Here is a 22719-nt window from a genome sequence, read left to right as displayed (position 1 = left end):
TTTATTTTGCTTTCTGATTATAATGGAGATTACATTTTCCATTTTTTATGTTCAGTCAGAGCGAACCAAGTACAACAGTTCAATATCCCATGAATGGTAGTTATCAACTGATGTATTAAGAAACACATCACTAGAAAATATATCAGCAAAGAATTAAAAAAAGAAGGGAAAATCGTCTTCAGCCAGAGGCTGTATAGACTGAATGAAACTTAACACTAGACAAGGGACACACGGAGCATGCACCAGTGGATTACAGAGAAAGAACTATTCTCACGAAAAGTTTCATTGCCCGGAGCGGGAATCGAATACTCGCCCCATAGCATGGTGCGATTAGAAGCTTGATGACCCTAATCGCACGACTACGAGGCTTCACAATTTAGGATGTATATTCATAGTTCAGTGTTTTTTTTTGAATAATATACCACAGACAAACAGACGTAACAGCTTGAACAATTTTCATGGAAATCCATCGCTCAGTCTACACTACCATCACCTGGTGGAAAAGTTGCACGAATCACTTTGTTGTGCAATATCGTCAACAGAAGGCGCTAGTGTGAAACGTCAAACGCATAGAAAAACGATGCGCGCGCCTCTGGTTGTGAAAGCCACAACTATGAAAATTTAAAATGATAGTTAAAAGCGTGGTCGATGGAAATTTCGCAAGTGTTACGTCTGTTTGTCTGTGAATATACACAGTTTATTATAATTTGTTCAGACGAATGGTGTTTCCTAAAAAATCGTTTAGTCATAATTAATCAAGTACTATCATTCAACTGCCGGTAAAATAAACAAAGATATTCAATAAAGATAGGACTACGAAAAAATAGGAAATTTCAACTTTTCATTCTCCGCAACACTTGGTCCACTCTGTCTACAAAAAAATTCCGTAATATGCGTTCAACACTTTAAGCTCTAAAATGCGATGTTATTCAGAAAGATGAGGATTTTCACGTGCTGAGTTCTTCAATACAATATCCATTAAATAATGCGTTTAGGAGTCATCCGATGCGGTAACATAATAATATTTTCTGTAATTTATTTTGGCTGTTGAATTTTATCAGAATCACATTTTTCCAATTCTCTTGACATCAAGCATTTGGTCCACTCTCACTGAACATTATTTTTAACTTTTGCAGATCAATCAAAATAAAAATATGCTATATCTCTCGTTGTGTGTAAAATTGCACAAATTCTTGATCACATGCCTTAAAAATAACATTTTCATCTATATTGTTGCTTGGTCCACTCTGACTTAACGCCGACCATGTATGGCGACTACAATTCGAATAAAAAAATCCTTGAGATGAATCTTTGCCATAGAAGTTTCAAGTCAAAAACTTTGCCGTAAAGAATGTTTTTTTGAATAATTTTTGAAGGAAGTATTACTAAATAACCTTGAAGAAATTCTGTGAGTATCCTAAAAATAAGGAAAATACGTGCAGAACTCTTGAAGAGGCTCTTGGCGGAGTTTACTGGAAGTGCGTTTCTGTGCAGAATAATTTCTGTGTGAGTTTCCTGCAGCATTTTGGCAATAACGACGGAAAATTGTTTTAGGGTTTTTTTGGTCTAGCAAAAAGGCGCAAGGTTTCTGTTAATTTCTTAAGGATTCCTTGTGAAAAATTTCACAACAACTCGTCTTTGGGGTTGGCAGCACCCTCTCAGAATCTAATGAAACTTTGTTATTCTGAAGGCTTTGTATTTTAAAACAACTATGCAATTAGTTTTTCCTCATTCTTCTAGACTAACATTTGAAAAGAGTTTAACTTTTTTTTAATCAGTGTACTGCCGTGGGCAGCATAGTTGTCCCATGTTCTATGGCAATCCCTATTAACGTGGGACAACTATGCTGCACACGGCAGTGTAACTCATGGGCAAGATCTAGAAAAAGTGATGTATGGGAAGTGACTCTTAGGAATTTTTTTTTATCTGTATTTCCGAGATTTTTAGCCCTAGGCTAGTTCATCTCGGGACCCACGCTTTACTTCCCCTCCGAAGGAAGAACTCACATTTTTGCGAGTTTGTCGAGACGTGAAATTCGATCCCAGGTCCTCGGCGTGATAGTCAAGTGTTCTAGTCATCACACCAGGTCCGCTCCACATTTTAGGAAATTGACTGAATTGAAGAATCGATTCCTACACAAAAAAAAAGTCAACTTGCAATTTTTTTTTATTGACTATTTTTTTCCCGAAGAAAGACAATATAATTGTCTAAAAGTTCGCCATATATGGCAAGATGGGCACTTTAAAGGAAGAAAAGTTTCTCTTACAACAATATTTTCATGTCATCTTTCTTTATCGTGTTTCTCGCAAACCCATACAGTAATCGTCCCAGCAGCCCTCCATAATCCAATTAACGTTTAAAAAAAATACTCTTGTAGAATTCCTGAAAAATTCAACACATTTTTTCACGTGTTGCAGGCGTACTTTTTCTACTCGTTTTAGCGAGCCTGCAAGAGACTGGTGCGCCACGAAAACAGAGTTTGGGAAGTGCGGAACTAGTTAACTAAATAAACGAAACGAGCAAAAATTTTGATGTATAATTATGTGCTGATATTAAGACCATGCTTCAAAACATTTTAAGTAGAACAGTTTTTGAGTTTTACTTGAAAATCGAGTTCTACAGTTTTTTTAAATATGGAATTGACTTAAATTCGAATATCTTGCGTTGCAGTTAAGCAATTTTCAATCTTTTTGCAGTAATAGACAGCTGAATATAATATGTTTCGATCATCTACTTTTTAATTAGGACATCTTGTCTCATAGTTATATGTAACCTACAAAGTCTACGCTTCACAATAATTTCAAAATTTTTGTATGAACAAAAGCTCACGATGAGAGAGAGGGTTCTGCGATGACCAAAAGCTTGGACTATGTGGTTTATGAACGACCCTTAACTAAATTTCAATGATTACAGGTCTGTTGCATATGCCACTTACCATGAGCACAACACCTCTCATCATTGTTTTATGAAGTAAAATCATCGTACATCTAGCCACATTCGAAATGTTGTCACGTATCGCGGTTAGTTTGTTTGCCTTTGTTCGAATAAATTGACCAAGGCGTATTAAAAACATTCAAAATATTTTAAAAATAGCTTTCGCTCTTAACGGAGTCGACTTCGCGGCGATGAAGAAAATCCGCAACAGAGAAATACGCGATGGAAAACTCGGTCAGTATGGTTCAATGGGGGTCAAACATTACGTATCGCTTTCCTTTGCGATCATGAGGACCTTCACTTTTCAAGTAAAAACCTTGTTTGCTTTTGTTTTTAGTTTAGCTGTTTATGATTTTTATGATTCTACATTGTTACTTTCCTTTATAGCTTAGTTTTGTCTGCCTTAAACATCAAATGTGATATAGCCAATGCCGGGAATTGGTATTATCTCCCTATCAACATCACGTTATGCATTGCGTTGTCCAATAGATGATTGGTTGGGAAATTTATCATTCTGTTTTTCGATGAAAGTGTTTGACCTCCAGCCACTTTGTTTCAGTACACTCAGGCCTACTGGCGCAACAAAATCCAGTAAACAACCCCTTCGTGAGAAACGCTTCAGTAAACTCGTTTCGCGATGTATACATTTTCACTCGGGATCAAGAACGAGCTACTAATTGAATTTCTGATGTGTCACAGTAGCGGGATCGAAGTGCAGCTGTCGCATAAAGCAACAACAGTAGAAATAATGTGAGGTCTGCGAACTCGTCGAGGGAATGTGCATTGTACACAGATGATGCCGCCACGAGAAGGTCTTCCGACTTGCCGAGATACGTGCAGTGGACAGTGAACGGATAATCCCTTGGTTGCGGAAGTTTTTACGCAAAGTTCATCAGCATCAGCAGTTGAGAATAACAAACTTGTGTGTGTTGTTTATTATTTGTTATTTTGTTCCTTAGTATTATATGAGTGCTTTCTATTAAACATTTTCTATTTTGTTTTACTACTGAAATTTAGATTGATACTAAGTCAAGTGAAAATAATAATATCTCCCTTCGAAACATTCCTCTCACGTATCTATCACTCGCCCATCATTCGCAAATCACATAGCAATAACGTATGACACGGGCGAGCTATTATCAATATAAATAAGTCCTTCAACGCTCTACATCTCCTTTGCTTGGAAATCAATGTCATTCGCAATCTTCCCATCAAAGCAATTCTTTTTAAATTCTGTGGGAAATCTTCCAACAACTGATTAATGGCAAACGCTGCAATTTCAATTCTCTTGTCTCAGAGCTTGCTTCTCAGTTTGATGTTCCACAAAAACCTCGATAGTTATGAGCTGTGATTTTTTTAAATTAGTAGTTTTTCGGTTGCATATTGTCTGACATTCATAATAATACTCAATTCCCAGAAAAGCCGAATTATGTTTTTTTTTTTCTTTATTCTAAAAGTTCTCAGCCCGCGACTGGAGGAAAGCCGAAAAAACCTAATGTGAAAATATTCTGGTCCAGACCGAGTCTTCAACCCGCGAGGATAATGATCAGTAATGTTTTCGATTTTAACAAAAACATATTTCATTAGTACCAATTAGTAAATAAATCAACCTGAAAAGCATAAATTTGAAAAATTACTTATTTTTAAACTTAGTATGCCTTATAATGCCTTTGGACTGCTCTTTACGGAAATATACAACAATTATTTCAGGCAAAAAGTACAGTGATCCTAACCAGTATGATCAAATCTATTTCCCAAACATTGACAAAACTGGTTTGTTCATTATTGTTTTGCTTTCTACTGCTTCATTACCTCTTCGTCAAAATATCAGTCGGTGGAAAATCTCACGAATTCTTGAACTGCCATTCGTTATAGCACTTTATTCTGGCGGCTGTTGTACGAATCGAATGTCCACTTATCTGTACACATTGGCGTATGAGTAATATGTATCGCGCAACCGGTGACAATCATTCATACTGCATTCAGTCGAGGCGTGCCAGTTCATTAGATATTCTCACATTAGATGCCGATTGCAAACCGCCTGTTTGTCTGTCATCGGAGTGCCGACCCTGTATGCATCCAATTTGAACTTTCAAACGAGAGTGAATTGAATTCCTGTTTCTGCGAGAAGAAATCAGCTACCGGCAAGTTGACGACATTCTGTCCACGTCAGACAACTCTTGTCATACGAATACTCATTTTAAACCTACTACAGGGTGCGGCAGGAAAAAATGCGAAAAGTTCAAAGCACTATTACACGCTAAATATGGGATATATATGACTATTTTTTCATGACAGTGTATCAGTCAATGTCTATATTCTAGCACTGAAAAATAAAAATGAACACATTTGATGTTTAACATGTGATAATGTAGGCCTAATTAGCGGATATCAATAAACTGCGCGCCCAATGGTCATTAAACAAAATGACTATAACAGTAACAAAATTAGCTCAAATTCGATGAACAACCAGACCACACTGATCCAGAGTCATGTAGTTTCACATACCAGATGAAATAAGTACATATATTTGATGATATTGTAGAGAAAATCAAAAATTTTGTTTTATCAGATGCGAAATTTAGCGACCTGTGCGATTTTCTGCGGTTTGAAAATTCTGGTTGTCTTCATCTTCAGGCGCCGCCCTGTAAAGGTTAGTGACCAAAATGGGAAATTTTTTAATTAACTTTCCAGAAAACTAGCCTATTATAGATCATGGAACGTTGAAACATAGATTGGTTAATGTCAAATGGACGAAAATGAGGTTGAAGTTGAAAAACACTTTCGCATTTTTTCCTGCCGCATACTGTATCTGCAGTGTTGAGAATACTCACTTGCAAGAGTGTTACTCACTTGCTTCTATCTCAGTCCAGAAGCATGCTATCAAAAATATTGTTTGAAGAGCTTTTAGATTGTAGTTTAATCTAAAAGTTTGCCGAATAAAGATAAGATCGCAGACGCATACCAAAGTTGTGAGAGAGCTGTGAGTACGAGGTGAGTAAAATTCGTGTAATTCATACTCACCTTGTGCTCACAGCTCTCTCACGGTTTTGGTATGCATCTGCGACCTTTACTTTATTCGACAAACTTTTAGATCAAAACTCTAATACCCAATTTTTTGATTTTGATCTAAATATCATTTTTCGTCATCTAAAATCGATTTAAGCATGTTTTGGAAGATGATTCTTTTCAATTCTCGCTTTCGTGAATTTTAGTTTTTGATTTTTCTAATTTTTATTTTTGAACATTTTAAGGAAAATAATTTTAGAGTGTATTCGATTCCCTTAAACTATTAAACAAGGATAGAATGATTTGGGAAAAATTTAAAATATGTTAATTGTAGCTATTAATACAAAATAAACAATGATTTCTAAAAGGTGACTAAAACAGCAGTTTTTCAAAGATTTTTAAAAAATGTAAATACGCTTTAAAATACACCAAATACCATTTTGAGATATACAGAACAGTCCTAAATATCAGCCAAAAATATAAAAAAAAGATTTTCCACGAAACAAAAATTACAAAAATGCTCAAACTATACCCCGTCTAAAGGCGGGATTGGGTATTAGAGGGTTAAACTACAATCTAAAAGTCCTTCAAACATCATTTTTTGATAGCATGCCTCTGGACTGTAGTAGAAGCAAGTGAGTATAAGTTTTCGCAAGTGAGTATTCCCAACACTGACTATCTGCCCATGGGGAAAGGTGGATCAAAATGAACTAGATGATGATGATGAACCTGGGCGTGTTAGTTAGAATACCTGTAAGTAAAAAGAAAATCGGGTTAAGTACTGTTCCTTTTAATTCCACTAAGAATTTGCATCCTTTGACAGATACGTATTTCGACCTCAACTGTAAGGTCGTCTTCAGTGTCTCGTACTTGACTCGACTCAAGTTTGTTCGTATCTGTCAAAGGATGCAAATTATTCATGGGATTGAAAGGAACAGTACTCAACCTGATTTTTCTTTTACTTGAACTAGATGAGTTAGATTTTTCAATATGGACAAGAATGCCCCAAATTGCCGGGGCGCGTGGCGCAGTGGTTACACGTTCGCTTCATAAGCGGATAGTCATGGGTTCCCCGGCACTTCGTCAGTTGCTCTTCCCCCCGAGAGCGGCTGGCACATGACCCTCTTCTGAGCTCTCATAGCTCAAACGGACTGGAAAAGGAACAACAGCCACACATCATTTCATCATCGTGCTCATCATTCTATTAAGGACAGGGTAGAAAAGTGAAAGCAGCACAAAGGCAAACCAGTTCGATATAGTAGAATACATTTAGGCGCTGTACGTAGGTGCAGCCGCCAATTGGAATCGCTCACGTAGTGCCCTAGTGGACAAAAGAGCTGTAAAATAGGTTAAGTGGTTGAGAATAAAAAAAAATGCTCCAAAATGCAGAGTTGTTACAACTATGCAGATTTCGCGGATTTCGTGATGTTCGTGGATTTGGTGTGGACTTGCTCATAGGATGTAGCGCTCGCGTGGATTTGGCGTGAAATTGTGTTTTTGCTGATTCGCATCAGCGTGGGATTGTCTTCTTTTCATTCACCAACTTAGAATCTCTTCTGAATAATTTTGAGATCCTTGTGAATGAATTACCATATTTTTTTCTGAAATAATTTCATTATTTCATCTATACAGGATTCACAAGATTTCTTTCGAAATGCTTGATTTTTTTTAAACTCCTGTAATAACATCGAAAGAAATTTACAAAAGTGTTTTGGAAAAGAAAACTTTGGGAATTATTAAGCTGAATTCTATCCTTGTACTGACTTTTCGAACCTCTAAGCAGAATACCCTCTTCGAATGAGTGTAATTAGTTTTGTACCTTTTAATTCCGCCCTTTTTCGCTTATCCTTTGATAGATACGCGTATTTCGACTACCACTTGTAATCTTCCTCAGTGTCATGTCAGTGGATAACTGACACTGAGGAAGATTACAAGTGGTAGTCGAAATACGCGTATCTATCAAAGGATAAGCAAAATAGGGCGGAATTGAAAGGTACAAAACTGATTGAATTCTAATGTAATGCACTGGTTGATTACTGAAGGAAACCCTTCTTCTTCTCTTAAGAAATTCTGCAACAATTCCTGCGATATTTCCATTACGGATATGAAGTGGTATCAACTTGTCTGTAACTGATCTGAAAAAGGTCGTATTTAAAATTAGTCTAAATTGAAACTTTTAAAATTTCAAAATGGTCCAATCAGTTATAACATGATCTTAATATTGGAAAAAATACTTAGCTAAATGCTGGCTTTATATGATAAAGTTAGATAAAACAAATTGTTAGGATTAGATGTCAAACACTGTTTCCTAAGGCCCAAATTTGCGATCGAAATTATTTTGGGCCCAAAGATTTTATTTCAGAGTGATCGTGTCTTCGAATACGTTGTTTGGTATTTTAGAGCACATCTTTTGAAAGTATCATGTATGAATGGGATAAAAGATCGGTATTTGCATAGCTGTATACAGTAGACCGGCTCACATTTGTATGGCGAGAAAAAAAAAGTAGTCAACATTCATGGGGCAACCCTAGGATTGATTCTATAGGTGAGAAAAAAAAGGCTAAATATATGGTAAATTGGATGACCTCTAGTCCTTCGTTCAGCACGTCGGTTCGTCACGCTCGATTTGGCTCAGAATGTAATAGATGGCATTCGATACTCTCAGGGTGTGGCTTGTTCGTTTAACTTTTAGTTAAAATTTGACACCTCCATTATTTTGCATCCGGTTAAATATAACCCTACTCCGAGCAGGGTTAATTTGACAGTTCGATAGTTAATTTTTGTTCTCAATGATTTGACTGCGTAGTGTATTTTGTTCCAAATTACTACTCATCTGTCAAATTTCAAATGGGCCGTCCTCGTAGTTTTTTTAACCATCCGATGGAAAATAACTACCGAAGTGTCAAGTTTTAACTAATAATTCATCGAATAAGCGAAATGGATCACACCCTAAAAAAATTTGTAGAATATAATAGACCATATAAATAAAACTGAGTAAATACTCTTTACTCAGATCTCTGTGAAGATTCACAGAGATTTGTTCCACGGCTTCACATAGATTTAGTAAAGAGTGTTCACTCAACTTTATTCATATGGCCTAATACCACAGTAAAACTTGGAGATCGTAGCAGGCTGTGCGCGCGAGCGGCTACGTTTTCAAAACTGTCACGCGTTTTTTTTTTTTTTTTGCTCCGCGTTGTTTTGATTATGGCCGGCCGAATTGAAAAACGGCTGGTGGTGCTATGCCTTTCGCAAATTTTGCCACGGAAAATGCTTCGGATGATTCGCGATTGTTGTGAGGATTTGTTTTTATTTTCGCGTCATTCCCGTGTCATTTTTAGTGATATTGCTACTGGATGCGGGAGACGCAAATGGAAGTCAACAACTTCTTCTACAGGGCGCTTCAGGAAAAAATGCGAAAAGTTCAAGGCACTATCACACGCTAAATATGGGATGTATTCGACTATTTTTTCATGACAGCGTATCAGTCAATGTCTATATTCTAGCACTACAAAATAAAAATGAACATATTTAATTTTTAACATGTTATAATGTAATTCTTAAAAGTGGGCATCAATAAACTGCGCGCCCAATGGTCATAAGACAAAATGGCTAAAATTGAAAAAAGTTTAGCTTTAATTCGATGAAAAACCAGACCATACTAATCCAGAGCCATGTAGTTTCACTAGTATGTATGAAATATGCACATACACTCCCGATCAAAAGTTTGGGGTCACCCCCTCAAAAACATGTCATTTTTTTACGCCCAATTGGCGGAGAAATTTGCGTCCAATTTCAAAACCCTAGGTTTCATTCAAAAGATAATAAGTCAAAGAAACTTTGAACATGATTTAAAAGAAACTTTTCAAAGAATTTTGTATGTAAACTTAACCCAAAGTTGCCAAATTTTCTAAAAAAAATGAAAATAAACTTACGGCAGTGTCGCTGGAAATTGGGTCGACCAAATTTGAAGACCAAAGCGGTAATATAACCCATTTTCTATTAGCTTTCAACTGCTTTTTACAGAACTTAGCTAAAAAATCTATAAAAAAAGTTATTGAGTAAATTAACTCTTCATGTCATCGACCAAAAGTTTGGGGTCACCCCTCAATATGATGTATCAGCCAAAAGTTTGGGGTCACTTTCGTAAAACATGGAAAAGTGATTTGCTGATATCTTTGTCATCTATAGTTCAATTTTAATTCTTTTTGGCTCATTTCAAAGATAATTACCGAAATTTACGTTTGATGTCTTTAAGTTAACGTATTTAACGATTTAACGTATATAAAAATGTTATGTAAAGTTAACACATTTCACCACACTTCAAAAAATGAGGCAACTTTACGTTAAGTTTTAGTATGTAAATTTCAACAAATATGTGTGGTTCAATGTCTATGCAGTAAGAATCATTCATTTTGTTTCAAATAAACCAAGAAGAATTAAAATTGAATGAAAGATGACAAACATATCAACAAATCACTTTTCTATGTATTTTGAGGGGTGACCCCAAACTTTTGGCCGATACATCATTTTGAGGGGTGACCCCAAACTTTTAGTCGATGACATCAAGGATTAATTTACTTAATAACTTTTTTTCTAGATTTTTTAGCTATGTTCTGTAAAAAGCAGTTGAAAGCTAATAGAAAATGGGTTATATTACCGCTCTCATCTTAAAATTTGGTCGACCCAATTTCCAGCGACACTGCCGTAAGTTTATTTTCATTTTTTAGAAAATTTGGCAACTTTGGGTTAAGTTTACATACAAAATTCTTTGAAAAAATTTCTTTTAAATCATGTTCAAAGTTTCTTTGACTTATTATCTTTGAATGAAACCTAGAGTTTTGAAATCGGACGCAAATTGGCGAAGATATGGGCCTAAAAAAATGACATGTTTCTGAGGGGGTGACCCCAAACTTTTGATCGGGAGTGTATAGGGTGACAGTGGGTATTATCGGCAGGTTTGTTCTCTTCGTCATGGGGGGTTTTTGTGAGCCAAATTGCCTAAAACTTGGCCATATAATTCAGCTTAGTTGGGAAGGATTTGAGGCCAACTCTGAGTTCCATAGGTTTCAAAAACCCCCCAAAGACGAAGAGAACAAAACGGCCGAGAATAGGTAATTTCCCCTATATGATGATATAGTAGATAAAATTAAAAAAAAAAAAGTTTTATTAGATGTTTAATTTTGCGACCCATGTACTTTTTAGTAGTTTGAAAATTCTGATGGTCTTCAGCTTCAGGCACCGTCTTGTAAAGGTTAGTGACCTGTGCTAGATGGTCCGAGGTGGCCATATTAGTTGATACAGACTTCAGCCTATTGTTTCTGACTCAGTCTTTCGAAATCATGAATATTGATATGTCACACGGCATGTTTAGGTTGAAAACCAGAAGTGTCCCCAATGAGGCCCCGCGAAACCTGTCACGGAGATCCGGATGGATCAACTTATTAAAATCTGGCTATCGCAGTTGTGTTTCACTGCTGGCATCAAAATTTTCGCTGAAAATCGATGGTTCAAACACAATAACACATGAAATAATCACTTTTAGCCGGTTTGACAACCTCCTGATCCCAGCACATTCCGGAATATCCCAGGAATGGTTCCAGATATTGCATAGCCACTTGAGTATAATAAACTAGTACCAATTTATGGTCGATTGAGGGTGACTTCAGAAAAATCGGATGAGAATTGACGAAATACCAGCATTTTGAAAATGAGTTGTCGGGGGTCGGGTACGTGAAGGTTAATATAGCCAGGATTTTCATCGAATTATAGGACATATTCTACCACCCGTGACGTTACAGTATAAATTACACTCACGTCGTGGTGAGTCGCCTTGAAAGCTCTTTCACGACTTTGTGTGAATGGCGACTTTGTGTTGATGAAGCTACAATGTAAAAGTCCTTCATACATCGTTTTTTGATAGCATGCTTCTGAACTTAGATAGTTGAAATTGAGTATAACTCTAAGCAAGTGAGTATTCCCAACACTGTTTTCAGGTATAGAAGGCAGAACAAGATCATTTCTGGCATTTCTATGGTATTTTCCAAGCGTTTTTTTTTTAGACAGAGTTCATGCTGCAATTTGTAGGTAGTATTAGACTGCAAACGCATGTATTAATTTTTTTGGAACAAATTTGTCGACTAAATCTTGCTGAGATCTTGGAGATAATTGTGGGTTATTCCAGGTTTACTTTCAGAAAAAGAAATTGAGCAACAATACTTACCAAGTAGTATTTATCAAGGTAATCTTGTTGGAATCAAGAGACGAAGCTGGGAATGCCTCGTTGAATTAAGGCACGACTCGTGCGGAAACTAGTTTAATTTTGAGTTGAATATATTCTAGCATTTTGAAAAATCGTATCTATACTCAACTGTGCGGTAGCAAATGAACCAGAAAATGTAATAACCTTCTAAGACAAACTACGCTTTCCGCACATATTCATAAGATGACGTATGTAATTACATTTTGCGATCTAAAAAAGTTAATTCGAAAATCGAAACAGAATGAATCAATACGCAATTTGTAACACAGATATGCTATTACGCAGGTATATGTTACACCTGGCTAAATTTATGATACACCCTTTAAAATCGCAATATTGCGTATTATTTCGATTAAATTTTCAACGTTTTGCAAGATATGCTAATCAGGATTTGACATAAGGACCATTTTGGCATCCCTATTGGCTTACACCCAACTCCTACAAAGCAGATCTCTTCATCCCAAACGCGAGTATGAGAGTTGCCGCATAGTGCCCGTATACGAACCCGTATACGATATTATCAACAAAGAAATCCACGAGAGGACCGGAGAGCATGACTTTCGTTTGTTGATGAGAGTGCTGAGCAAGAAAAACATTATGCTGAACACCCACATCAAGCAACGTCACAACATAACTTATACCATCGCAACCGAAGAGACTAGTGTAAACCCAATGTAAACCAACCGTGAGGAGAGAAGGAAAAGTTTTCCCTCACTAACACCAAAACGCCGGCAATAAAAATAACAAGAACAGAGAGCGGCATACACGGTGGCAAGAACCGTATTACAAACCACCCACCCGCGACCGACCCCATCCCAGAGAGGTGGCTGATCACGCGGCCAGCGAGTGATCGGTGCGTGAACAGCAGCAAGCGAGCACACAGCTGCTTTGTTGTTGGTTGGATCGGATGGATGGTGGATGGTGGTGTGTTGCTTTTTTTCCTTTCTTCGAACCAACATCATGCAGCTTCGGTATTCGGCTTGCGGCGGCGGTGGGTGGACATGGAGGGTGAAGGGAGCTCAGGTGTGAGTACAGTTTGGCGTGCTCCTCTTCCGCGAGGCCCCACTCAGACTGTCGCTGGCAGGTTTTCCACAGTTTGGGAACTTTTTTTTAGCTTGCATTTGTTTGGCGTGATGTGAAGGCATGATTATGTTCTGCTCTTCAATGGATTCATAGGCAAATTAAAGATAAGCCCATATCGATCTGCTTCACTAACTCGTTTGTTTTCGTTAATGCTTGCACCCTTGTCAATGAACCTTGTCTTTACCTACAATAGTCAGCGTTTATCTGGGAGGTCTTGTCAATCAGATTTTATCGATTTTTTCTCAGATTCATCGCGAGTTCCACTACACTGGTGGAAATAACTACATAATAAAGTCAGCAAGCCAATTTTCATAAAAAATAGTCATGTTAGGAGCTCAAAATCTCAGTTTCTAGCAATTTAATTACAACGGAAATTGGGATGTAACCTTAAAATGACTTCCAAACAAATAGATTCTTTATTTATATCAATCTGAAAAATGCGAATAGACATTTGTATGGATGATGGTTTGTAATTGGTGCTAGTCTAAATTCGATTGTAAAAACCCTATAAGATGCCAAGTCGTGACTTTTTGGAATTTCTCTAGAAACTTTCATCGGAATTCCTCCAGAAGTATTTTCCAGATTCTTTTGCTTTCAGAAATACCTTTAAAAGCAATAGGAAAAATATCTTAAGATTCCAACAATTGATTGATTTGTCTTTATTAGAGAGACTTTCAGCCCTTGGCTGGTTCCCCAGTAAACCACAGATCGTAATGGGAAGTGCATTCAAAATTGTATATCTCGCGGTCAGAAATCAAAATCGTAAAAACCGTTGAATCTTGTGATAAATAATGTCAAGCCCAATTGTATATAAATCGTGTCTGCGATTTGTTTTGGAGTAAGTTTGTTATGTATAGAGCAAGTCATAAATAGCGCTAATTGAAGTCGTCGCTGCTTGCCTACGCTTACAAGTCATATATAATGTTAGTAAGGTTTGGTTGGGAATCGTAACGACTTAATGAATTTCGGCACCGCGACGAGGTGATTAGGTGGTGTTGGATGCAAAACGAAAAAAGCATCCCACTTGCCTTGCTCATCATCGCCTGGCCGCTGATTATGTTTTGGGACTGGAAATATTCTGTCTGATATTCGGGCAATCTCTGGGAGTGTTCATAGTTACCGAATGAAGTCATTTGTTTCACATTTATTCCTACATGAGCAGTAAATTTTTCCCGCGACGACGACGACGACGGCGACGACGACGACAACGACGTCGTCGAAACGTACGCTCGATGCGGGACTAATGTTGTAAACAAAACATGTCGTAATGAGTGCAAATCCAACTCGCTACGAGCTGTATATAAATTGACAACTCATCATTAGGTATGCTATATATCAGTACAGCATTGTTATAAATGGAATCGCAATGACTTAGAAAAAAATTGTAGCAGTCATATTTCATGGGTGGTTTAGAAAGCTTAAGTTTATATTGGCCAAAATTTGCACTCTTCTCAAGGCATATCAGTTAGTACAATGGTATGGGCTTAGACTCACAATCTCGAGGTGCCGTGTTCTAGGCTATGTGTCAACTTTTTTTATAGCTAATTTCGGACATCGTAATACATATCACCCGGAGTCGTATTTTATGTTTTCGATCGATTATTTGGGACATCGTAATGATGATCATATGAAATCGCGAAATGTCGTCTGAAGTATGTATATGGCCTCCACTTTGGTACGTATATAGGGGCCATCCATTAAGTACGTCACGGTCTTAGGGGGGAGGGGGGGTTTGTGAAAGTGTGACAAGCAATGTATTAAGTATAGGAAAAACCTGTACGAAGGGGGGAGGGGGGGTTTAAAATTCCCAATTTTAGCGTGACGTACTTAATGGATGCTCCCATAGCAGTTTTGTGCAGTTTATACGATTAAAAAGGTTCTTATATAGTAGTGTATAACACAAATTATACAGACCAAAATGTTTACTGGGTACTTTCTTCTTCTCCTTCTTCTTCTTCTTCTTCTTCTTCTTCTTCTTCTTCGTCTTCTATTTCCTCATTATGTAAAATCTCGACAATCGTTTTTTTTTACAGAAAGATTGTTTCGGCGATAAAGTTGCTATATTATTGAAAGAGGACTCAAAAGATATATTAGACAATGTTCAGGCTGAACTACTGAGATGTTAACGATTGGGCTGGAACAAGTTTTGATTTTTTCCTATGTATCATTATGATTATAAAATTCAAACATTTGTATGGATCGTACACTTTGACCTTCTCCTGAAAAGTCTACGTGATTCATGAACTATTCCATTTCTTATGGAATTTTACTGGCATAGTATACAGGGTGTTAGGTTCGTGAGTGCAAACATTTTAAAGGGCGATAGACGATCATAAATGGTGATAAAAATTGTTCTGCGCATATGGTCAAATCTCAACCGTTACGTAGTTATTGAACTCTCCATGTTTTTTACTATGCTTGCCTTAAACTGGCTATAACTTGAACATTGTCAAACTTATCTCAATTTTTTTAAACCCTAATTCGAAAGATTATTACATTTTCTATAAAATAAGATCTTTGAACCATTTGGTTTCATTATAAAACTTATTTTTCGGGAGCGAGGAAGCTCGAAAGTAGTGTCTCTGCGCTTGTTTTTGACAATTATCTTCGAAAAATGCGTGAAAAAATAAAATTCTTGGTTAGGCAATGTTGTGCTCCCTTTTTCGCTCTACAATTTGATCTTTGACACCAAACTTCTAGCTGTTGTCGTTGTCTTACAATTTTGATTTAAACATCGCAAACGCCGTATTAATTTTCCTATCTTCCCTCTCTTTTTAACAATTTGCCTCGCGATTTTGAAGATGGTAATCTCGATTTCTATCGCACAGAAGAGGCTGAAAAAATAATCAGCATGTAAGTAAGAATAGACAATGATAAGTTTTTGTTCCATAATATGAAGTAGAATCTGAGATTACCATCTTAGTAGCAACAGAGCAATGGCGGATATTTCCTCGACCGTCCCGTTCGCCCTTAATCAGAATAATCTTTAAACAGCGGTTTGCGCTGTTCAGTGAATCCCCCTATTATGTTTTACCAAATTAAACTTTATAGTTTTAGCTATTTTATGTTAGCACGCAACTTCGAGGCTGACTTGTATGGCAAATATTGCACCTAAAAATGCTATATAGTTTGAATTGGTATAACGAAATAGGGTAGTTGTGCCCTTATTAAGCATGTGACTCCCATTTTCATCCTACGATAAACAAAGGATTGAAGCTTGTTTGTTATTTTTTTTATTTTGTATTATACGAATCAAAATAAAATCTACTTTGGCGACTACTTTTACCCGCAATCAAAGATACGCGCGAGATTGTCTCCTAAGGAAACACACCAGTTTTCAAATTTTACATCACAGCGCTCTTTGATAATTCTTGAAAAAGGGTCGCCACATGGCCGGGTGATGCGATTACTGCTGCGACTGCACGTGCTATTTGCACCGCGATTGAATAAGGCCTTAGAAAGTAGTCGCCATAATTGTGTTTTTCGTGCAACGCGCAATATTTTGTTTCTTATTTTTGTATTTAAAAGCATTAACTCGCATATTGTTCCATATAAACTGAGGATAACTCAAAATGGTGACGTGCTGGAGCAAATCTGAGTCCGGATTCGGGTTCAGCGTACAAAAATCTGTCAGAGGCACATCCGTTTGCTTTTGAGAGAGACCAAAAGCAAATTTTTGTTTTGCCGTGTTTTCGGCCAAGCGTAAACTAAAGACAAAAGCCCGTTTTCATCGGGTTTTCATTGAATAAATGTTCAAATATGGTATTTTGATCGCAATGGTACTTTTCCCAAACTCGAAAAAGGGGAGCATAATGAATGAACTCGAAATTAGTAAAATGGTAAACAGATCTAGTTTGACGTTTGAGGTCGACCTTGACGTGATGGAATGCGATAAATTCCCCACTGGGGATTCAAAACTTTTTCCATCTGACGCAAACGGTAAAAAAAACACTCAAAGCATGAGATCTTTAGGGAGCATCCATTAATAATACAGCATTATTTGGCCGTTTTCTGACCCTCGTAGCCTATTTCCCCATATCTAATACATGGTTCGTAGCTAAATCAGAAACTCCCCCCTCTCCCCTAAAACGCTACACGCAAATAAAAAGTTACTCAAAAATGAGCAAGATTCGCACAAATCTGTTCTAAACTGGGACAGATCAAAAACTGAGTAAACCGCATTTTCAGGGCTTGGAGCTGTAATCTAATCAGTTTAACCATCTGGGGCCGCAGGGGTCACATATGATCCCGAAGATGAAACCGAGCATAACAAACGTGTTGAACAAAGAGGTCGTTCAATGAAAGGTTTGTCAAGTCCCAGGCAACTTTTCTGGTGCATTGAAGGTCTCTATATCGACAGCCACCCCAGGATGTGTACGGTCGGCCAGAGCGTTAATGATTAATCATAAATTTAATCATGATTAATGATTAATGATTAAGATTAATCAAAAATCAGTAATCATAATCACCAAAATTTCTCATTTAATCATTAATCATTAAACTTAATCACACTGATTTCGCAATTTAATCATTAATCAGTAATCATAATCATAAGAAAAAAAATTAATCAATCTTTAATCATTCATCACCAAAAATTTTTCACCATATAAAATATATGATCCAATTTGAATTGGTTCAAATGCTGTTCTTCTTGATAATTTTTTCAATAATCTCCCAGACAGAGTCACCTTTTACTTTTGGAACTTCAAAAATATTTTAAACAATAATTATATTTTAATCATTTCCTGTTTTTTGTGATTGATTAATCATGATTAATCATGATTTTTAATCAATGGGCCATTTTTAATCATTAATCATAATCAATAATCACAGATAAAATCAATTTTAATCATTAATCATAATCATTAATCATCCCAAAAATCAAATTAATCATTAATCATAATCAATAATCACCGAAATTTGAATTTTAATCACCAATGATTAATCATGATTAATGTGATTGGTTAATCATGAACGCTCTGCGGTCGGCTATGCTATCCCAGTGAACATTTTGGTCTGTATAATTTGTGTTATACACTACTATATAAGAAACTTTTTAATCGTATAAACTGCACAAAACTGCTATATACGTACCAAAGTGGAGGCCATATACATACTTCAGACGACATTTCGCGATTTCATATGATCATCATTACGATGTCCCAAATAATCGATCGAAAACATAAAATACGACTCCGGGTGATATGTATTACGATGTCCGAAATTAGCTATAAAAAAAAGTTGACACATAGCCTAGAACACGGCACCTCGAGATTGTGAGTCTAAGCCCAGACCATTGTACTAACTGATCTGCCTTGAGAAGTGCGCAAATTTTGGCCAATATAAACTTAAGCTTTAAACCACCCATGAAATATGCCTTTGCTGCAATTTTTTTCTAAGTCATTGCGATTCCATTTATAACAATGCTGTACTGATATATAGCATACCTAATGATGAGTTGTCAATTTATATACAGCTCGTAGTGAGTTGGATTTGCACTCATTACGACATGTTTTGTTTACAACATTAGTCCCGCATCGAGTGTACGTTTCGACGACGTCGTTGTCGTCGTCGTCGCCGTCGTCGTCGTCGTCGCGGGAAAAATTTACTGCTCATGTAGGAATAATTGTGAAACAAGTGTCTTCATTCGGTAACTATGAACACTCCGAAAGATTGCCCGAATATAATTTTTGGTAGACAGAATATTTCCAGTCCCAAAACATAATCAGCGGCCAGGCGATGATGAGCAAGGCAAGTGGGATACTTTTTTCGTTTTGCATCCAACACCACCGAATCACCTCGTCGCGGTGCCGAAATTCATTAAGTCGTTACGATTCCTAACCAAACCTTACTAACATTATATATGACTTGTAAGCGTAGGCAAGCAGCGACGACTTCAATTAGCGCTATTTATGACTTGCTCTATATACAACAAACTTACTCCAAAACAAATCGCAGCAGCGATTTATATACAATTGGGCTTGACATTATTTATCACAAGATTCAACGGTTTTTACGATTTTGATTTCTGACCGCGAGATATACGATTTTGAATGCACTTCCCATTACGATCTGTGGTTTACTGGGATGGTATCCCTTAGGACCCTATTCAATCGTAAATGTAGAAGAATTAGACTTCAACGATTGAATTCATTGGATGACCATTGGCCAATGAATGGGGTTCAATAATTGTTTTGTTAAAGCGCCCAAAACCAGGTTCATTGAAGATATCCGCCTGCTTACCTCAGCAACAAACTCATGGAGACGCTTGGTTGTTCATTTTCGTGAAACTTAGATGCTCCGAGCATATTTGGATGACATCCATGGAAAATCAACAGCGTCACAATAGACTCATCTAACGAAACATGTGAATGAGTGTAATCAGTTTTGTACCTTTTAATTCCACTGGTAGTGGATAACTGACACTGAGGAAGATTACAAGTGGTAGTCGAAATACGCGTATCTGTCAAAGGATAAGCAAAATATGGCGGAATTAAAAGGTACAAAACTGATTACACTCATTCGAAGAGGGTATTCTGCTTAGAGGGTTCGAAAAGTCGGTACAAGAAACATGTGAGATTTGCTCCTAGCTTATAAAATAAAGAATGATTTTCAAATGTGCTTCAGTAAGGAGAAATTTCCTGGAAAGCTCTTAAAAGGTGTGTAGGAGCACCCTTTCCTATTTATGAAGATTGATTAGTTATGCATAAACCATGAATGAACGAAAGTATGTTTGGAAAGCAAACTTTCTGATCTAAATGTGTATTTTTGATCACAAATTGCAATCACATTTTCGAGCCTTGGTTCAAAAGAAATCGTCTCGAAATGAACCATTCGGTAATGCTAATCGTATATAGAATTTAAAATCATTCATAGATATGAATGCTTGCCATGCTAGCAACCCTTTTTTCATGTTGTATCGGCCAAACCCAGCATCTTTGTTTATAAAGTTTCGCTGTTACAGAGACATTGAAAACTCTGCTGTTTGTAACTCCCTTCTAACAAGCTCTCAAGCAGCACCATATTTACGTCTCTCACTCACTTCTACGACTTATATCGTAGATGTGAAGCATTTTCCAAATAGGATACGGCTCATTCTCTCCATGTCTCGCAAGTTGTTCAAAACCACTAACACAAACGCCTTGTCCAATGCCCTATACACTACGACGACATCATCGCTCGCAGTAGCAGCAGCAGCAGCAACAAGAGAATCGAAGCGCTTCGAATCTAAAATATTTTACGATTATTATTACGACTCGAAGCGGTGTGGCGCGGCTCGCCGTTGTTGTATTGTATATGCTATGCATGAAAATTACCCAGCCGGACCTCGCTGAGGCGCATTACGTCTAGTGAACGCAACGAGTCAAGTCGTTCGGGAAGAGACCAAGCAGTGACTTACCTCAAATATTAAACTAAAGCTTAAGTGCATTTGGCAGAATTAAAACAGTTTCCGCTCACACGCCCAAGCAGCCGTGAAAGTGAAGAAAGAAGCAGTGAAAGTGCTATTACAACGACTGGAACCCGATTGTGGTTGAGTTGTAGACAGAGAGTTCAACTCCAAATAGGGGAAGATATGTTGGAGTGATTGAACCTATGGGAGGAATACCTTTGGTGGAATCTAAGTTTTCAAAGCGCAATAGTGATTATTTGTAAATGGTTTGAGCAAAGTTAGAAGGGAAGTGAGTGAAAGGTGATCCAAATTGTATAAACGAAGCAATTACTTTTGTGATATATAGTTTAAACAAAACGAATTAGCAGTAAAGTTATACGCTTCAGTGCTAGTCAAAGTGAAGCGTATTGAAGGTTGATTCAATAGAGTGAAGGTTTACTTGAATAAAAGTGTAAACAGTTTCGACGCACAACTGACACAATTGTGAAGTAATTATAAGCAAGAAATTTGTTCGAAGAATATCGCACAAAGAGTTGAAGACTAGCAGAAATGGCTGTTCAAGTGGATAATTTGCTGTTATCAGAAATTGGGTAAATATCAGTTGAAGCACAATAATCGAGAACTCGGCTTCCATCGTGTGGAGTCTGGTTTTGCCTTAGGGTGGAGAAAACTGATTGATAAACATTCGCGAAACTAGGAAGTCGTATGACCTTGAGAATGTACCCTCAAGGAGAGTCGGTTTCATTCGAGTCTACACGGTATAGATAAACAACAGCGTCGAGCACATGGTTGCCTTGCAATAATCGAGTACATATTAGATATGAAGGGAATAATATTGCTTTTTGCTTTTCCAGTTACTAATTGGTTCTGATCAGTGCTCGCCAGATTAACGGTATTTGTTCGAAGCTAAAGAAGCAAAAAGTTTGCTCAGTCGCGCACCGAAGACAGCCGTTTTCTACTAAGTAGCTTCTACATACGTCTGCTTTGTGCGGTTAAGTTGGTGACCTACATTAGCGATGCAGTGAGCTCTTGCTTGTCGAGCGACGCGACGTTCACTAATCATTTGAAACAGTTTCGATTTTGCCCTGTGCTCAAAATAACCACGAAAAAACTGACCCTACGAATCAATCATCGCATATATATATCTGGGCGACCGGTCCCTTAGGGGAGAGTGTTATAGAACCGCACCGAGTGAGCTTCTCCGAGAGCTTTCCTTTGTCACCTTAAATAATAACTACGCATTTTTTTGCCCTGATTTATGTAAGGGGCAGTTCATTAACCACGTAAACTTTGGGGGGGGGGGGGGGGGGGGTTGAGGAAGGTGGCGGTTCTGGTCAATGTCTACGCTCCACAAAAAAATCAAAATTTTTGTATGGACAAAAGTCTACGAAGGGGGAGGGGGGGGGGAGGTTTCTGAGATGGCCAAATTTTGGTCTACGTGGTTTATGAACAGCCCCTAATGTTACGTTTGTAATACCTATATACAGTAGCTATGCTTGTCAAACACGGACAAGCACTTCTCATATAAATGCTGATAACATTTATACTTGCACAAATCATGGAAGGAATTAGATGACTATAAGCCTGGGACAGGAAAAGCATTGCGCTCCTGTACACTGTTTGGGTTCCATTTTGGTCCCTTATCTATCATGAAAAATTTCAGCTCGATCGGTGAAACTAAATTTGAGCACCAGCCGTTCTAACTTTTCATACGATTTACTATAGGAAAAATTACTTTTAAATAAATCGCCACATGTTGCCCCTTAACTCCTAAAAATTAAGTCGATGAATAATTTCTGTTGGAAATTTTACGAGGAACCAACCTTTGGAAGACCGCAAAGCGATCTGACGCATGTGAAAAAAGTTTATTGAAACCAGAATATCAAGGCACCGCTTATATGTTTATAAGGAATAAGGGCCTGTCCATAAACTACGTAGACTCTTAGGGGGGGACGGGGGGTCTGGCCAAAGTCTACGCTTCATACAAATTTCGAAAAATTTGTATGAACAAAAGTCTACGAGGGGGGAGGGGGGGTTCTGA

General features: G+C 37.4%; 1 protein-coding gene across 4 annotated transcripts in view; it reads left to right on the top strand.

Annotated features, from left to right (window-relative positions):
- LOC109420670 (uncharacterized) overlaps positions 1-22719 on the top strand; it is an 84835-nt gene that overhangs the window by 30972 nt on the left and 31144 nt on the right. The window contains exon 1 of one of the 4 annotated variants that reach the window (XM_062850239.1): positions 20501-21268. The exons of the other annotated variants lie outside the window; for them this stretch is intronic. Coding sequence (XP_062706223.1) covers positions 21228-21268 — 41 coding nt within the window. The 5' untranslated portion in view covers positions 20501-21227. Of the gene's footprint in view, positions 1-20500; positions 21269-22719 lie in introns of those variants that run through there. 4 annotated transcript variants of the gene reach the window in all.

Source organism: Aedes albopictus, chromosome 2, assembly GCF_035046485.1.
Source record: "Aedes albopictus strain Foshan chromosome 2, AalbF5, whole genome shotgun sequence".
NCBI lineage: Eukaryota > Metazoa > Arthropoda > Insecta > Diptera > Culicidae > Aedes > Aedes albopictus.
This window is presented reverse-complemented; position numbering and strand designations above follow the sequence as displayed.